Genomic DNA, 19,073 nt, shown 5'->3' on the forward strand with positions numbered 1-19,073 from the left:
TAGTGACTAGTTTCCGTCCATTTGGGTCATGTAAGTCTGTTAAGCTAAGTCTCAACAGCCTGTTTCCAAAGATGTCTCACTCAAACAAATATATGCATCACCATTAGTACTGAAGTGTCAGAGGTGTGTTTCTGAGTGCTCATTAAAAATGTGAAGGATCACCCCAATTACCTCGGCAGTGGCCTTGTAGTAACTGGGCGTCTAATTAGTGGAAGAAGTATCTGTCTCTGTGGAGGGAAGTGAGAGAAGAAATGCCCTGAATGAGAAAGAGTGGGTCACTGCAGCACTGTTTAGGTACTAAACAGTGTCCTTACTTATAATTAACTTTATATATTGGTTTAAGTTGGTAGGAAAGGTGTACTATTCAATCATTGTCTTTTGAACTGAAAATTGCAGAAATAACTGCTACAAGACAAGAATTGCACCCCACAATACAGTACTGAATTCAAATCCTAATAAAGAGTTACTTATTTTTACTTTCCACACTGGTCTACTGTAGCATTGTTAATTGGCCATTTTTGCACCGGTTTCATCTGAAAATAGGTTAATTTGACTGTCAAGCAAAAAGTTTGGAACATGATCTCATCTCTGAATGAGATCTTAGAAATTGTCACATTGGTAGTGTACTTTGGAATCTCACAATGTGTTCAGCTGTGAATCATTGTATTGTCAGGGAATTCTTAATGACAATGTCATTATGCATGCATGGTAGTTGCTACATGCACTGTAGGAATTGTTGTGGCCTTTTCACTCGGGAGGGTATCAAATTTTATCATGAGGGATTTTGATAACAGCCTGGCATGTGGGTGTCTCCTCGAACATGACAGTAACAGTAAGACAGCAGCTATTTGTATGCTTAAAAATGATTCATTTGGGCAAAAATTGATCAAATTCAACATGCATATTTTTTCACAAATAATACGTCGTATTCAACCACGAATACTGTGATAGAGTGACACATGAGATTCAAAGCACAATGTGGTGAGGGAGGACTGTAAGAGGATAAATTTCATTGAATTGATAAGGGACAGTCCACTTCCACATAAGCCTTTGCTTCATTGTACAGTATGTACAGCTGTCTAACTCTGCTGTATATGGGTCTTCATGTAGGGCATAACTTTAAGTCAATAAGAATGGAGGAGACTTTGCACTCCAAGGAATTATACCCGAGTTTCTAAGGCTGATTTGCTCTGAAAGGCATAGCTCGGTTAGGGTGGAAATGCAGTCTAGCTGGTAAAATCTTTTCCTGTAAGTGAAAATACCTTTGGTATGAATGATTTGATGATTTGATGTTGAATCCTAAAATCCACAAATATAATACAGGCAAAATATTGACAGTTGAAGTGAGCTAATAAGCACTATACAAAGCACCGAATAATGTTGTACATGATTTTGCTAGACTGTCATACAGTGCTTCATCCTGATGAACTAATCTAGCATTTGCAAGTACGAGATATTGGATATTCGCAAAGATGTAGCTTAAGAAACACCATGTTTCTGAACACTGAGTCTAGCTTTAACGTTGAAATTAATTTACAATGAAAATATTTTAGAAGACTGCAATTAACTGGCAACCAGGCCAGGATGTACTTTGTCTCTCACTCGAAGTCAGCTGAGATCAAAGATGGATGGACGGACATACTAGAAAAGATGTGAATACATTAAAGACCTCGGAGCCGTCATTCCTATACTGTGGTACCTTGGTTAACGTTCGCCCCGTTAATGTTAGTGTGCTTTCTGCTTAATATTAAAAATGTATGCTGAAATTTTGCCTTTGTTTGCAATCCCCCAACGGGTTAGCATGCAATATGGTGCATGTAACAGACTGTTACATGCTTGGTTTGTCAGGATTTCACAATACTTAGGCATCATGCATCTGCATTGGTGAAACAATGTACCCTCTTGTCCGTGCATTTTTTAATTGAGTGCAATGAACTCTAAATGAGATAATACGAATCCAAAGAAGGTTGTGAGTGACAGCAACATTGCAAAGAATGTGAAGACACTATTGATTTCAAGAAAGAAGTCGTCCCAAAGTTTTAAGATGGCGTTCATGTTGCTGATCTCACCAGTATGTACTGGAAGGTGTCATTAATAATAAGTACCATCCTGAAGAATAACAACGCAAACAAGTGAGTAAAAGCAAAAGGAGTAAAACCAAGACCACAAAACATGGAATATGCTGTTTTGCCTCGTGAAAAAAAACGTAAAAGACGTATAATTACATGTTGACATGTACATGTCACCTGTTGGCATCAGGTGTTGGTGTTTATGAAAATGTATAACTCTGTCTTTGATATTGAATGAGAAAATGTATTCAGGTATTCATCACTTTCCTCTCTTTAACGCTCTTCTTCCGCCATGTGATATACATTGGCACTACATTGACGGTCTACACAGACATGGCAGATTGGATCTGGAATGTGAGAATTGATTAAACGCCCTATCTGATCACAGACTTTCTGAAAAAGATGGATGGCCCTGACAGGAGAGATTCAAGGGGGTGAAGTGATTCCCATGTTTCGCATCAGTGCACTGGAGACGTATGCATGCTCCCTGTGAATCTTGTCAATTCTGGCATTTACATGATACATTTTTTTTTCTTGCTCATTTCCACAGATTAACCTGCAGAGGCGAATGAGGGTCACAGGCCTTATTACCCAGGGTGCAAAGCGAATCGGCAGCCCGGAGTATGTTAAATCATACAAAGTGGCTTACAGTGACGATGGAAAGACATGGAGAACATACAAAGTCAAGGGCAAAGATGAGGACATGGTGAGAAACACACAAAACGCAGTCGCAGACAACTATGACGTGCTTCCATTGTTGTAGCTACTCACAGCAGCGAGAACCTGTCCACTCACTCAAGGGCAGGGCAGAGAACAAGCTGAGATGTCTGTTTAATTAGCTAGTCCACACCGCACATATCTTGCTTCCTGTTACCTCCTTCACTTTTATGACTTCTATATTGAATTTTTATGCTATTTGGACATGAGGAGACACTAGATAGGTCACAAAGCACTCTGTCATTCCAGACAACACGCCCCTGTCCTCTGTTGCGCTGTGGATAACCCTGAAACTTTTAAAATGAAGGGCTCATGGCAACAAAGTCTGGAGTTTTAGGATCGTCTGACAAAATATCTGTCAAATTAGTGTGGTTACATATGCAATATACTTGAATGTACATGTATGTTCATTTTCATTATGCATTTTCAAAAGATCAAACTATTTGTGCATCAATCCAACAGTATTTTTTTTTTACTCTAATCAACAATAGTAATTCTACACAGGTGCTATTGGCGGGTACGATTACATACACTCTTACATGTATGCATTTAAAAAATATATATATTAATATTATATGTATTTAAAATATATGTCTGAGTATCTGGGGACATTTGGATGAAACAATTCCGAAGGTATAGTTACATTAATCAGACCACTAATTTAAAACACACCACTGTCTTTATGAATTACCGCCTGAAATAGTGCGAGAAATTGTCTATTTTGGCTGTACTTGGCGCTCATTGACCTTGAATGAGAGCAATTTGCTGAGTGTTGAGTAGACACCAGAGACATGAAGCCAGATAGGCTGCTACATTATGGTAAAAACGAATCAGTTCCAGTGCCCTCCTCACCTCCATCTGCTGTTATTGTATCCTTTGCAACAGATTTTCAGAGGAAATGTCGATAACAACGCTCCGTCAGCCAACTCCTTCACCCCTCCTGTTGAAGCCCAGTATGTGCGCATTTATCCCCAAGTGTGCAGAAGGCACTGCACTTTACGCATGGAACTGCTTGGATGTGAGCTAACAGGTGAGTGAGCAGATAGACGAGCACAAATTAATCTTAATGTGATTGGGAAAACTGTTGCAAACTGTTTTTTGTCTCCAGGCTGCTCTGAACCATTAGGGATGAAGTCGGGCCACGTCCAGGACTACCAGGTCACAGCTTCTTCCATCTTTAGGACACTCAACATGGACATGTTCACCTGGGAACCTGGAAAAGCCCGATTGGACAAGCAGGGCAAGGTGAATGCTTGGACAGCAGGACACAGTGACCAGTCACAATGGCTACAGGTGAGGGATGCCCAGAACCTCTTTTTAGCTACATTAATGCTTGATGCCAGTTAGTGGCTGCAGTATACCTTGTATCTTTATGACACAAATGACAAACTACCCCTAGTTTATTTACTTTATGCAACAGCAATTCTCTTTACATGCGTTTAATCGATGAATACCATATTTTACAGACTTTAAGTCACAGTTTTTTTTTAATGGTTTGCTGGTCCTGCGGCTTGTACTCCAGAGCGACTTCTTTAGTTTAGTTTTGTTTTTCACAATGACAGCCACGAGGATGTGTGTGTCAACAACTACTTTTTTTTTCTATTGGAAAAAGAGACATAACTAATCAAGCAAATGCATGTTGACAGAAAAGCTGACAAAATGAAGTGACAGTTGTATCCATGAATAAAAATGAGACAAAAACGCTGACAGAAATGAAATGGATTTTCCAAAGCAAAAACAAAACCATATGCGGCAATAATGTAACAAGTTACAGACTGCAATCTGTCTATGAGAACGACAAAAGTAACCATATGGACACATTTCACATTTGACGCTATGAAGAAAAACACACTGTGCAAACCATGTGGAGGGATATCACCACTCAAAACAAAACTAATTTGAAGAGGCATCTGCATGAGACTCATCTTTACAAGTGAAATGAAGGGAAATGACAATTTGCTCAATAATCTGTTATGTTTACTGCTGTTTTATTGCTGATGAAGAGCAGAGTTGCATTATTGATGCCGAGTGCATTATGTAGAGTTGATTTATGGCTTCATACAGTTGTTGTATTGTGTCGTATTATTCGCATAGGATTACTCAACGTCTGAAAAAATTAGATTTTTTTTCTTGGCAGTTAAAAAAATTATAAAATTATGGTTAGTGTGAAATGTGAATGGTTTATTGAATTAGTCAGTGAGAGTAAGTCTATTTTTTTCTCTGAATTGTATTGTTGGGATGCTTTGCAGATAACCTCGATAAAGCTGGTTTCAAGGAAATTTAAAAGGTGCCTCATGACAGCTTCCTTAGTTTTTGTATTTCCTCTCTGTTCCTCATTCGTGCTCTTATTTTGTATTCACTTCCTCTGTTGCTCTGTCCTGCTTTCCGTTTCTTTCCATTTTCTCCCGCACCTGTTTTCAATCGGTGATTGCTATTTAGTTCAGGTGCACGCTCCCTTCGTTGTCGGTTCATTGTCTTATGTTGAGTTTGCCTTGCTACTGCGCCATAGCGAAAATAAATACATTTACCTGCATTTGGGTCCTAATCTCTGCATCCTGGGGTCAAACTTTACAACTCACAAGCCGGACCGTGACACCTCATCCTTTATACTTCATAGTTATATTGTATGTCACTACAATGTTGTGAAATGTGCGGTATATGACTAAAACAAAATAAATTAAGTATGACTTAAACCTAAAATGCATATAATATAATACATATATTATAATACCAAGTCCAGGAACAAAGGTTGGCCAAAAATCAAACTACACAAGCAATAGCAACACGAAAACAGGACCGCACGCTGTAGGCAGGCATAGGCTGCATGGCTTATGAAGGTCTAATAAGAATATTGCTCCCGGGTGTGACCAGATGGCTTCACCTCGGACAATAACCTCATGTGCACTGCAGCACAGGGCAGATAGGTGGCAGTGGAGGAGCTCAAGCGGCACATAACACTTCCCTTGTAATTCATGATAATGCTTTACTGTTGGGAATTATTTGCATTTGGATCACTTTAAAGTCCTTGAAAATATTACTATCTCATGATGCACAGCTATCTGACTGAATCTTGTAGCTAGGGATATAAATGCTTTACAACTATGGCTGTCCAATAATATCGGCTGCCGAGTGATGAGGTGCTCCATACAGGAAGCTCTTGCTATCTCAGTATGTCTGCGGTCTGGAATTATTTCCAAGTTTAGCCTTTGGATTGGAAATATGCAGTTTGCAATGAACGCACTGTTTTGGACGTGTGTGTGTGTGGGGGGGGGGGGGTCTTTCTGTAATACTTACAGCAACCTATTATGCTAATTCCAATTTTCTGAATATACTGCATGAATGTCACTTTCGTATAATTGCCATCTTTATTTCATAATGTAAGATTAGTGTCTACATCAACAAACGTTAACTGCAGAATCAAACCATATCATTTTGTTTGTACACTGCATCGAATTGTAGCGGACCGTTTCTGAATCACATCGTAAGCTGTGTATCTAGATTTTAATCAAAGCGTCTATCACAAAGAGATATACATCCTGAGCTGATTCATTAAAAACGTACAAATTACAAACTGCTGCCTCTGTCGGTATCAGTAAATATTGGATTTTGATAGGAAAGCCAGTGTTGAGCATCTTGTTTCTGGCAGTTTATTGCACTTTGCCACAATTGCATGATGACTCTTATCATAAGATTCAGCTGAGGGTTTTTACTCCATCAAGGCAGCCAATCCATTTGTTTTTATTACAGTTTCTGATAGCTGGAACTATATCTGAAAATGGGAAGGTTTTTTGCCTCTGAGTGAATGATTGCATTCCTTTAACAAGATAAGACCAGTACATTGTAAGAATCGTGTCCATTTAGCAGCATGTCCTCATGTTAAGTCTTGTATATAAGATCTGTTGTGTTGCCTTTTAAAAATCAGAAAATGCTGACTGCTTTTTCGACTTAGACCTCTGCCCTTAGTTCAATCAGTAAAACCGATAGCATATATTGAATGGTGATGTGGATCATCCTCCCAGGGAACTGAAGATCAGAGTGATTTCTTTGATTTATTGGCCTTTCTGCTGGGCTCGCCGCTCCATGCATAGCGCATGCCCAAGAATGACACCGTTCTATAGTCACACTGACGTTATTAGATTGGTTGGGCTCCAGTCAGATATGTTTTTGATTACACTGAAAGCTTTTGTTGAGGGTGAGGTTTATGGAAGGTTGTGTGCTGAAAGAGACAGGTCCTTTGGTAGGCCCCATCTTGGCTACAGAGCTCGGCTGAGCAAAATTGATTGTTGTGGGTAAAGGAAAACTTGTCTCATATTACATGCTGTGCCTGCAGGAATCTTTAGACGCTATATAGTTGCACTGAGAAAATCGATGCTTACTGACAAGGAACCTTTTTGTGCACAGAGGCAGACACAGTATCATGTTTTAAAAGAGTAGACATAAAGACTTTGGTATTTTGGGTGGTGGTATAACATTTATCCGTCCACCGCTGTTAAACCTTACTGATCAGCGTTAGCCCATCTGTTGTCTTTGCAAATAATTAATTCCAAGCCACAATACTAAATTGGTTTCAACTTTACAAATGAATGGAATAAATCATCCTTAATGACGAGTTAAGTATTCCAATTAATTAAGACACCCAGTGCTTCTCCTGTGAACTCTAGGCAACCACACAGGCATAAAATGTCATTTTAGGATTTTGGGTTTTTGAACACATGTTGAACTATGAATGAGATGGTCCATAAGTTTGTTTGTGGTACGTTCGTTCCTGCTTGGAACCGTGCGGTTTAAACAGTGATGTGGTGAAAACATGGCTAAAAAAAACGACAGTTCCCATGATATTAAGAGTGCCGCTCCAGAAAAGAGTGAACCCTAGTAAATTTTTGTTGCAACCAGAAAGAGTAGAGTTTGTTTGACATGACAAGGAACCTCTGCGTTTCGTTTTTGCACGTAGACCAGCTGTAGGAGCCCGGACAACCTGTTGCAATTTAGGCTTAAGTTTGATTAAGTGCAGAAATACTACAGCTTCTACTTGGACGATGGCAGCTGTTGAACTGGTGAAAAATAGCATTTCAGGTCTGACTCATAGGAGCTCACGAGTATTGCTGTGCACACTAAAGGCTCTCATGTCATGACGCAGTGCAAAGTGATTTTAACTGTCTATGTACATACATACATACACATGCTATGCAGGTTGAAGTGGTGTCAAGTGCAAAACTGAACACAAAATGTAGTTTAAAAAAAACGTTTTTATTACTCAGGGGAAAAATATCTGAGCAGCAACAACGGCAGTCAAGTGTTTGTGTCTTCCAGTGCTGTGGAGGAATTTTGGCCCACGCATCTTTGTAGAATTGTTGTAATTCAGCCACATTGGAGTGTTTTCAAGCCTGAACCACCTTTTTAAGGTCATGCCATAGCATCTCAATAGGATTCAGGTTAGGACTTTGACTAGCCACTCGGAAGTCTTTATTTTGTTTTTCTTCAGGGGTGGACTTGCTGTCAAAATGAAAGAACAAACACATTTACAAAGAAAAAGGTGAAGTGCATTATTTATACACCTGGGCCTTGAGTTCGAGACACAGAGGCTCATACTTGTGGAGTTCTTGCATCATGGGCTGATTTTTGTGTGGTATTGCCCTCGGTGAGGTGGCAGGGATGAGTGACAACACCACTATCTGTATCTGTATCAAAATTGTGTGTTTCTGTATCTGAATGGGCGAAGCATAAAACAGAAGTGGGTGTAATGTTTGTAAAATTGGGTGAGGCATTATCCGTAATGGATAATTGTTTATAACGAGGATACGGCTCATCCCTAGTTATTATTATTAGACATACATGGCACATCTGTTCTCAGAATTTTGGTTGAAGACCAAATTATGTGTCATTCCCATTGCAGTAAGTAAAAGTAAAAGTAAACGTCTGGCCTAAATATGTGTGATAATTGATATCAGCACAGCAGGTCTTTCTATCATGGAGGAAGGACAGCTCAAGCATGTGATTCCCTATCTGAATGTAATCATGCATTGAAAAGCTGATCATATATTTCCAAACCAAATCAGAGTTGAAATTCGGTGGTGCCAGGAAGCTCTAAAATGTTAAGCAAACATGAAAGTGTGCCTGTCTGGGCCTTGTCCAAGACAGAATTATTTTGGGCTGCTAGGAGAGGAAATCATCGTTCAAGATGTTTTAAAGAGGAAAGCTGAAGCTTGTCAGACTGCACTGCCAAGAACTGCAGCTGGTAGGAGCAGATTAGTTCATTATACACTTGAACACCTCCTTGCTGCTTTTCACTTTATTCGTATCCCTGTTAATATAGAAAACTGCAGAACACCTGTTCTACAGCCTGTAGAGGCGAGTTCATCACACCAAGGTTATCTCTTACAACTAACTACAATGCATTCACTAGCTATTCAAACCATTTGGTCAATAGGTGCAATTGATATCTGAATGCATAAAGCCTTCTTGCATTGTGACACTCCCATGTGGCAATCATCAAATGCAAGATACAATCCAGGAGTATGTTTTCTTTTGTTGGTTCAGCTCTGTAAATAAAACATCTTCTGTAGGTTTGCAGATTTTTTTTTACATTTCTTTTCTAAAGTGTTTGTCTAAGACCGAATCATACGAAAAATTAAAAAAAAATTCCCATAACAAACAATGTGAATTTGGGCATGCAATCTAGTAAATCAATGACTTCACGCGGCAATCTAATTCAATGTATTTGTATAGTGTCAATTCACAACACCAGTTATCTAATGGCACTTACATTCATCAGTTACATTCATAAACGGAAAACAAAGAACCAACTGAAAGCCCGCATGGGCAAGCACGGAGGCAAGGAAAACGCCATCTGGGGAAGAACCAAGGCTCTGTCTCGACCAGTTGGGTTAAGATACAAAAATAGAGTAGAAGGATCTATGGTAGATCAAGCCAGAAGTCTTTGTTTTAGTCTTTAGGAGTGTCTCCAATACATATCAGCGTATCAGGGCTCCGTTCTCACTAAGTGCATCAGCAAAGAGGTAGGTTTTGAGTTGACTTAAATAGAGATAGGATGTTTTAAGATGTGCTGGTGCCTGACCATGTTGTGCTTTATATCCAAGAATGAGAATTCTAAATAAAATTCTGAATTTCAAAAGTAACCAGTGCAGTGAGGCTAATCCAAGTAAGATATGATTTTTTCTTCTGGTTCTGGTTTAGATTCGTGCAGGAGTATTTTTGGACTAACTGAAGGGTCTTTAAAGATTTATTCGGGCAGAGAGTTACAATAATCCAATAAGTTTTTCTGCATCTGGCAGTGGCAGTAATTTCTGATTTTCTTTATGTTTCGTAAATATGGAAAAATTGTGTTCTTGACACTTGTCGTATTTGGGAACGAAGTACAAGTCCTGATTAAAGGTCAATCTCAATCAGCTCTGGTCAACAACAGTGATCTAAAAAAAAGTACTCTCGTAGTAATCCACTAGTACTCAGTCTGGTACAACACTGTTTTGTTTTGTTTTTTTTGTAGTACGAATACTTTGTTGCTCACATGCTCCTGTTTGATTGTGTCCTTGATCCCAAAATGTCTGAAATATATTTCTCATTGCTGCAACAGGCTCCTTTTGCATATTGAACCATGGCAGTAAATGGTGTCACGTGACGCAATCCATCTGTTTATATGACATTTTTACACACTATTTTGTGTTGATGTGAATTGTATCCATATGCTTAGTTTAAAAGAGCAGCAGCTGTTCCAGAGCCGCCCACTGATGTGTGGTTTATTCACCTGTTTTTGTGTTGGCAGCACACTCAACACTCAGCAACACTCAAAGATAACACTATAATTAAGCAAATGACATCCATGAGAGGAGAGTTTGGCATTGGAGTAAATAGCACTGCCTCTCCTCTGGCACCCATTTGACTGAGTTGAATATGATATAAGATGAAAGGTGCATAATACAAGATGGGGGAGACAAACGCATACAAGGTTAGACGCTACTGGGACCACTCAACAGGCTCCTAACACTTTAAGTACTTTAGCATCGTGTCAGCCTGCAAGTGTGGCATAGATTGTCTGATCATTGAGGTATTAGTGACACACTGGATGGTCTGGATGGATTACCATGGATCTGTGAATCCCTCAGATGCACTCTAGCGAACCGCAACAGAAATGCTCCTGAAACAGTGTTGCTTTTTGAGGCAGTATTAGGTTCATTCAAATAACGCTTTTTTTGAATGAAAGTAATACCGCCTCTCAAGGAAAGCAGTGCAATTGTTTCACTTGTGCAAAAAGTACAAATAAAGATACAAAACAAAACATTCAAGAGTAGATTATGTGCAAAAGAACCAATGAGGCAAATGTTTTATTGACTATCCATTAGTAGTGTAGTACTTCACCTGACTACCATTTAGTTTCACAATTGTGCCTAATTACACTGTGATTGACTGGTGACCAGATCAGGACCCTCATGAGAATCCTCATGAGGGTCGTGGGGGTGCTGGAGCCTATGCCAGCTGTCTGTGGGCGAGAGGCGGGGTACACCCTGGACTGGTCACCAGCCAATCACAGGGCACATATAGACAAACAACCATTCACACTCACATTCATACCTATGGACAATTTGGAGTCGCCAATTAACTTAACATGTTTTTGGAATGTGGGAGGAAACCGGAGTGCCCGCAGAAAACACACGCATGCACGGGGAGAACATGCAAACTCCACACAGAGATGGCCGAGGGTTGAATTAAACTATAAGAGTAAATAAACCATCAAAAATGTGTTCCCCAGAGGAGCTGATGTCCAGGTACCTGTAGTGTGAATGTAAGTAAGCCTTTTGGCGAGAGGCGGGGTACACCCTGGACTGGTTGCCAGCCAATCACAGGACACATATAGACAAACAACCATTCACACTCACATTCATGCCTATGGATATATTTTAACTGTCAAATAAACCATCTGTTTTCAAGTGGTCTCTTAAAGCAGTATTGCAACACATGGAGCTCTGTCCCGTTTGCTGCAGAGACCAGCGGGACCAATATGGTTTAATGGGTGACTGATCACAAGTTCTGTGTCTGTGAGCATCTGGTTGTAATCAAACTGTGGCTTTTATCAGTTTGCTGATACTTTTACACGTCCTCTTCATCTGATCGTCACCTCAAATGGAGCGCCACTGACAACAAACTTCTTTTAATCAGTAGAATTAGCTGGGTGTTTCCTTCATCCTTCGATACAGGCGAAAGCCTTTAATTTGGAAACTCTCATCTCCTGTTAAAGCAGAAAAGACAAAGCATAACTTTTTAAAAGAGAAAATCTGGCCATGAAACACAAAAACATCATAGCATAAAAGGCTTCAATGTGGATTCTGATCAAATTGAATCACAAGTGTCTTGTTTTTTTTGTTTCAAGAAACAAGAGACAATATGTTTTCTTTGCTGTGAATATGAAATAGACAGTGAAAAATATACATGACTTTCATCACTGAGCCATTGTCTGCCTTCTTCAAACTTCATCCTGCCAATAAAATAAATAAACATGACTTACATTTGCAGCCGAGACCAGCATTCTTATTGCTGTCACATTGTATAGCTCGAGTTGGAACTAGATAAAGGCGTGTCTGCCTACTTAACGTTCACATCATATTAAATACTGCGTGCAATATATGCAGACTGTTGCATGGACAGACTAGCTGTTGCATGGTATTATAGTATTGTTACTGTATATATAACAATAAGAAGCAACTCTTCACATTTTCTGACAACATTAAAGCACAGACATGGCTCATGGATCAGAAACCTCTGCAGGTAGTATTGGCAATTTCCGATTACGCTGGTATCAGAACCCGGTACTGATACTGGATTTTGTCGGCTACTCTAAGTTACGACTAAGATACAATTACTCTTAAGTTATATCCAAATTTAATTCATATAATATTGAATAATTAATTAATATTAATACAAAATATTATTGAAAAATATCCAGTATAGTAAAAGGTTGCCTCCATGTGAGGATTATACTCACGTTTGTGAGATACTATGTATAATTCTTGTTTCTTACACATTTCCAAGCAAGATACCAAGTTTGAATCCTTCTCTCTGATGTATACATATGTTGTTGTTCTGCCATCCAGATGTGACAACTGTGTTAAAGATTGTCAGCCCAGATGGACACTACCCGACATGCAATGTGTGTGCATTATTATAAGGCTCTATGATTGGGGATTGTGGTCATTATCATTAACAGACAGATGGGATAACAGCCCTCTAAATGCTGGTTAGCCACTTAGAGATTCCTTTACTACAGAAGTCAGGTGCTGTCTTAGTTGGGAATTGTTCAGTAAACAGAATTATGCAAATTAACTATGTTGACTTTTATGAAACTTGGCAGAAGAGTATTGCGGAGGATGGCAGAGAAAAGACCATCAACTTTGTTTGTTTGGATCCATTTAACATACTGAAAAATAAATTGGTGTTTAAATTGCCCTTGGCCGCTGTTGTTGTTTTCCTAACAGGACATTCAGGAAGGTCCTTACCGTATCTTTACATGCATGTTGAAAATGTTATTAAGACTTTATTGCTACAGCCTTATTGTATTCCTCTTCAATATAACACTTCCTTACTCTTACTATTTTATTCAATTTACCTGCAGCTAGTATAATGATTGAATTAGCTACCAAATGAAATTATAAAATAGACAGTGGCTCCATCTGCTTCCTCGATTCACTTCGGTGGTTTTTAGCGTCCCCGGTGTCAAAAGTGTCATTCTTTAACATTCCATACATGCCTGGAGGAGTCTGTGTAATGTTTCTTTCTTTCCGTTATCCAAGAACAGCATCTTATCTTTCCACTTCGCATTCTGAATCTTGCTTACATCCCTCACTACCTTCCCCTCGCTGCCTCTCAGCCAACTTAGGATGCACGTATCGGTTTTATCTGTCCGTGATGGATTCATGAGTCTGTAGCAGTGCGAGCTCTAATCAGGGAATCTGCTGGAATAGTCAAAAGTGCAGGTGACAGAGCCTTAATCAGTTTTGTTTGTGTGTGTTGAATACCCCAAAATGCTCATGTTTTGTACTGTATGAAAAGCATCACAATCCGAGTGATCCAAAATATGTGCATGGTTTCTCTGCAAGTATCGCTGCAGCATACTTCCCTTTATGTGTTGGTGTGTGTGTTTGTATTACAGATTTGATTCCAGGCAAGATTAGGCACTTAGACAGGCTCCTTATTGCTAATATCATTACTGTGTCCATCACATGTGCAGTCACGGTAAACATTAAGCAGAGTGAAATCTACCAGGTCTCGTACAAAGGTAGCACCAAAGCCATTTTTCTTCTTCACTCATACTGACACACAATGAAAGTCACAGATGTTGTTCTCCTTGCTGTGAGAGCTTTAAATGACCCACGGCATCATGGTTGATTTCCTTCCTGTTGGTGTTGCCATGGCCAATTCTCTTCATCTGTTCTTGCAGCCATTTCAAGTAAATTTGACAACCTGAACTGAGGTTCCATCTGTTTTTTTTTTTGTTTTTTTTTTTTTGCAAGCATGCTTAAAGTCGCTCTAACAATCTCAGACAGTGCTGAAAATTGGCTCTATTGTTGTAGAAAATATGAATTCAATATTAGCTAAGAATTCATTTTTATTGTCCGGTCTAGTCACAAATGGGAAAATTATTCAGATGATACGCATATTGTCAGTGTGCAAAGTAAACAAGTCAATTTCACTGCAATACGTAGCAAGTAAATGCATATGCTATTTTAATTTGGAGCTTGTTAAGTAAAATATGTTGATAGTGAAGTCCACAGTTCATAAAACAAATGCTCTAAAAGAGTTCCAAATATGAAAATTGTCAATAGTCCATGGTGTTATATTTGTACATAAATTGTCATTTATGTACTGTCAGACCCCAATGATTGATGTAAAAGGCAAGAACTTACAGGAGTGGAGTGTACATAATTCATTAATTCATTGTCTACCACTTATCTTCATCCTTATTATTGTTATTTATTGTTTTATTTATATTAGAGCCATTTAAATATGAAATAGCACCTTTATAGTCACGTTTAGACTTGTATTACTCAATATAGTATGTACTAAGAGTAAATCATGTAAGACATAAATAAGGCTTGTGCGACTATAAATGTGTTCCCTAGGAGAGCTGAGTGGCGGGCAGACAAGAAATGTCTGAAATTAATGAAATGAAATAAAATTAATTAAGGATCTATCTTGAGGATTATTGTGCCTGTTTTGAGATAATTCAATAAACCTTGAATAAAAGCCTGTTGTTCCGGAGATCAAGTCTAGTGATTGTGTGTAGTGACACCTCGTGACCAGTGTACAATGCTAGATATCATTCAGTGTCTTTGAATGTGTCTTCACATTTGTGATTTTTATGCTGCATTTGTATGCTTAAAATGCTTGACTTTGGTAATAATTACATACAGTTCACATCAATGTGCAATTTTTTACTAATTCAACCACAAAACAGCATGATTTATTAATATATATACAGTGAAGAAAATAAGTATTTGAACACCCTGCTATTTTGCTATTTCTCCCACTTAGAAATCATGGAGGGGTCTGAAATTTTCATCGTAGGTGCATGTCCACTGTGAGAGAGATAAACTAAAAAGAAAAATCCAGAAATCACAATGCATGATTTTTTTAACAATTTATTTGTGTGATACAGCTGCAAATAAGTATTTGAACACCTGTGTATCATCTAGAATTCTGACCCTGAAAGACCTGTTAGTCTGCCCATTAGAAGTCCACCTGCACTCCATGTATCATCCTGAATCAGATGCACCTGTTTGAGGTCGTTAGCTGCATAAAGACACCTGTCCACCCCATACAATCAGTAAGACTTTAACTTGTAACATGGCGAAGACCAAAGAGCTGTCCAAAGACACCAGAGACAAAATTGTACACCTCCACAAGGCTGGAAAGGGCTACGGAGCAATTACCAAGCAGCTTGGTGAAAAAAGGTCCACTGTTGGAGCTATCATTAGAAAATGGAAGAAGCTAAACATGACGGTCAATCTCAATCGGAGTGGAGCCCCATGCAAGATATCACCTCGTGGGGTCTCAATGATTCTAAGAAAGGTGAGGAATCAGCCCAGAACTACACGACAGGACTTGGTCAATGACCTGAAAAGAGCTGGGACCACCGTTTCCAAGGTTACTGTAGGTAATACACTAAGACGTCATGATGTGAAATCATGCATGGCACGAAAGGTTCCCCTGCTTAAACCAGCACATGTCAAGGCCCGTCTTAAGTTTGCATATGACCATTTGGATGATACAGAGGAGTCATGGGAGAAAGTTTTATGGTCAGATGAGACCAAAATAGAACTTTTTGGTCATAATTCCAATAAGCGTGTTTGGAGGAAGAAGAATGAAGAGTACAATCCGAAGAACACCATCCCTACTGTGAAGCATGGGGGTGGTAGCATCATGCTTTGGGGGTGTTTTTCTGCACATGGGACAGGACGAGTGCACTGCATTAAAGAGAGGATGACTGGGGCCGTGTATTGTGAGATTTTGGGGAACAACCTCCTTCCCTCTGTCAGAGCATTGAAGATGGGTCGTGGCTGGGTCTTCCAACACGACAACGACCCGAAGCACACAGCCAGGAAAACCAAGGAGTGGCTCCGTAAGAAGCATATCAAGGTTCTAGCATGGCCCAGCCAGTCTCCAGACCTGAACCCAATCGAAAATCTTTGGAGGGAGCTCAAACTCCGTGTTTCTCAGCGACAGCCCAGAAACCTGACTGATCTAGAGAAGATCTGTGTGGAGGAGTGGGCCAAGATCCCTCCTGCAGTGTGTGCAAACCTGGTGAAAAACTACAGGAAACGTTTGACCTCTGTAATAGCAAACAAAGGCTACTGTACCAAATATTAACATTCATTTTCTCAGGTGTTCAAATACTTATTAGCAGCTGTATCACACAAATAAATTGTTAAAAAATCATGCATTGTGATTTCTGGATTTTTCTTTTTAGTTTATCTCTCTCACAGTGGACATGCACCTACGATGAAAATTTCAGACCCCTCCATGATTTCTAAGTGGGAGAAATAGCAAAATAGCAGGGTGTTCAAATACTTATTTTCTTCACTGTATATATATATTATTTAAATGTGATAGAGTGAAGCCACAAAATGGCGAGGCACGACTATAGTTCATCGGAGGGAAGAGAAGAAAAACCTTGGACATTATGATTATTTTTTTTGAATTTTGTTTTTTTTTAGAAATAGTAGAGTGTTATCAATAATGAATGGCTTGCTTAAGAATTCTAACGACACTACGAAGTCTGAAATATGAGTAATTGCATGCAATATTGCTCCATCCATTGCACAGGCATAAGGAGAGGGAGAGCGGAAGTGTTCGGGACAGAGTGATGAGGAGGGAGTGGATGTCTAATGCATAGTGATGTCCATGCCATGTAAAACTGTTTGTGTGCTTGCCACCATTCACCACTGTGCTTTCTCCTCATTTTTATCCCTTTACAATTTTGGCAGAGAGATGTGCCTTGACCAGTCGACAAGCCGACTTCACTATAATGTACCGCCAAAACAAGTCATGTTTCTGTGTAACAAATAGGTCTATCCTCATGTCAGGACTAGTCACTCTATATGGAGATGCTCCTTGTAGTCACATTCCACATTTGGCTGACAGTCCTCACTCACATTTCACAGAGATAATGTTCTGGCTGGTCAGCATCACCCTGATCAGCATAACTCCATGAGATGCTGGCAGGGGAGGATGCTCTACAGAAATGAGTCAGACTGCTGCTCAAAATACATTCACTGTTTTTGTGGCCATTTTAACACATATAGTCACAAAGACGTTGGTGTCAATCCCAGCTGACTTAGGGTGCACTCACACCATGCTAAAGCAAGGATATCCCTCTCTTACCTGTGCATCGCTGGCCTGCACTCAAACATCCATTCATCCATTACTATACAGCTTATACTCACTAGGGTCGTGGGTATGCTGGAGTCTATCTCAGCTGACTTCAGGCGAGAAGCGGGGTACACCCTGGACTGGTCGCTGCACTGTTGCATTTTTGTATCCTTGTTAAAACATATTTCTCCTGTAGTAGTATTTTACTGCTTCATTTGCAATATTCTCTGCGGCTGTATGTATGATCACTAGCAACAGAAAATTGATTGAAGATTGACAATGGTTAACAGCCAGTGGGTGGGTGAAAGTCCACAGAGAATCCAAAGAGGAAGACTTATACCACTCACTCAGTTTTCTTTAACTCACATGTTATTAACACGTGATGGCTATAATCGTAGTTTTCACCAATTAGTCTGTGGTACAGGAGGAATAGTTGGAAATAAAGCAGCCATTTTCATTGTCATGCAGAGTCAATGGTGAATTCTCAATTCTCAAACACCTTTTTTCATCTGTTGGAAGCCATTCAGCCAATCTAATTTAAAGAAAATCATTTCGTATCCATGTAGGCCTCTTGTTAAAGCATCATGTGTTCCTATTCAATTATTTATGAAATTATTAATACCATATACATATGGTGGAATATGCAAAACTCATCCCTCGAAAGCTTTATGTCACAAAGCATTATGTGCTTTTCCTCGATTAAATAAATGCAATTTATTATTTTATCTTGGCTGTAATTCCCCCTGTTTGCATGCAAATTAAAAATTATCCCAACTAAAGCCACAGACATTGTGCACACTATAAAAATACTTTGAATTTGGTCATAATCAGTCTTATATCTACAAGGTTGTCAAAACCTTGTGTTCTTTCTGTCACAACTTCAGACCCACAGTTACTTATCAGGGGTACCTTGGTTTTCCAGATGAATACATTATTTGGACTTGGTTGTCCATCAGGAGGAGGGACACTGGATGTTTGTTATGGTATTAAATCAGACAAAATAAATTCATTACTTTTCACTCAAATTAGTAGGCTTTGTTTTTCACCCATGTAAGACAACTCAGACCTCAAATGTCTTTGTGAAATAACTATTTTTGTTACATAAGGTTTGAATGCATTTTCTATTGAATTTGTAAATCTCATATTTTTTCTAAAATAGATTGCATGTGCCCTCAAGCGGTCTAAAGGTCAGTTAAGGTATTCTATGTGTCTCCACTGTGATTGACTGTACCTTGGATCTCAACTGGGATATGTTGTAGACCCCAGTCAACCCTGAACTGGATAAGCATTATAAAAAATGGAAGTTCTCCAGATTGCCTGTTTAGACAAAACCTGTAAACTTGTCAACCCCTTGTCAGATGTAAGCAATAATGATGCCCTGTTAGTGGGGTTGATGGTCCGTAACACCGT

The 19,073-nt window shown here is 39.3% G+C and overlaps 1 protein-coding gene across 2 annotated transcripts in view; it reads left to right on the top strand.

Annotated features, from left to right (window-relative positions):
* The window catches only part of edil3a (EGF like and discoidin domains 3a), an 86,535-nt gene that overhangs the window by 52,036 nt on the left and 15,426 nt on the right, over positions 1-19,073 (top strand). For both annotated transcript variants that reach the window (XM_078789727.1, XM_058069829.2), the window contains 3 exons: positions 2,620-2,775; positions 3,672-3,816; positions 3,895-4,079. In XM_078789727.1, coding sequence (XP_078645853.1) covers positions 2,620-2,775; positions 3,672-3,816; positions 3,895-4,079 — 486 coding nt within the window. The remainder of the gene's footprint in view (positions 1-2,619; positions 2,776-3,671; positions 3,817-3,894; positions 4,080-19,073) is intronic.

Source organism: Doryrhamphus excisus, linkage group LG3 (genome assembly GCF_037039965.1).
Source record: "Doryrhamphus excisus strain RoL-2023G ecotype Guam linkage group LG3, RoL_Dexc_Guam_v1.1, whole genome shotgun sequence".
Lineage (NCBI taxonomy): Eukaryota > Metazoa > Chordata > Actinopteri > Syngnathiformes > Syngnathidae > Doryrhamphus > Doryrhamphus excisus.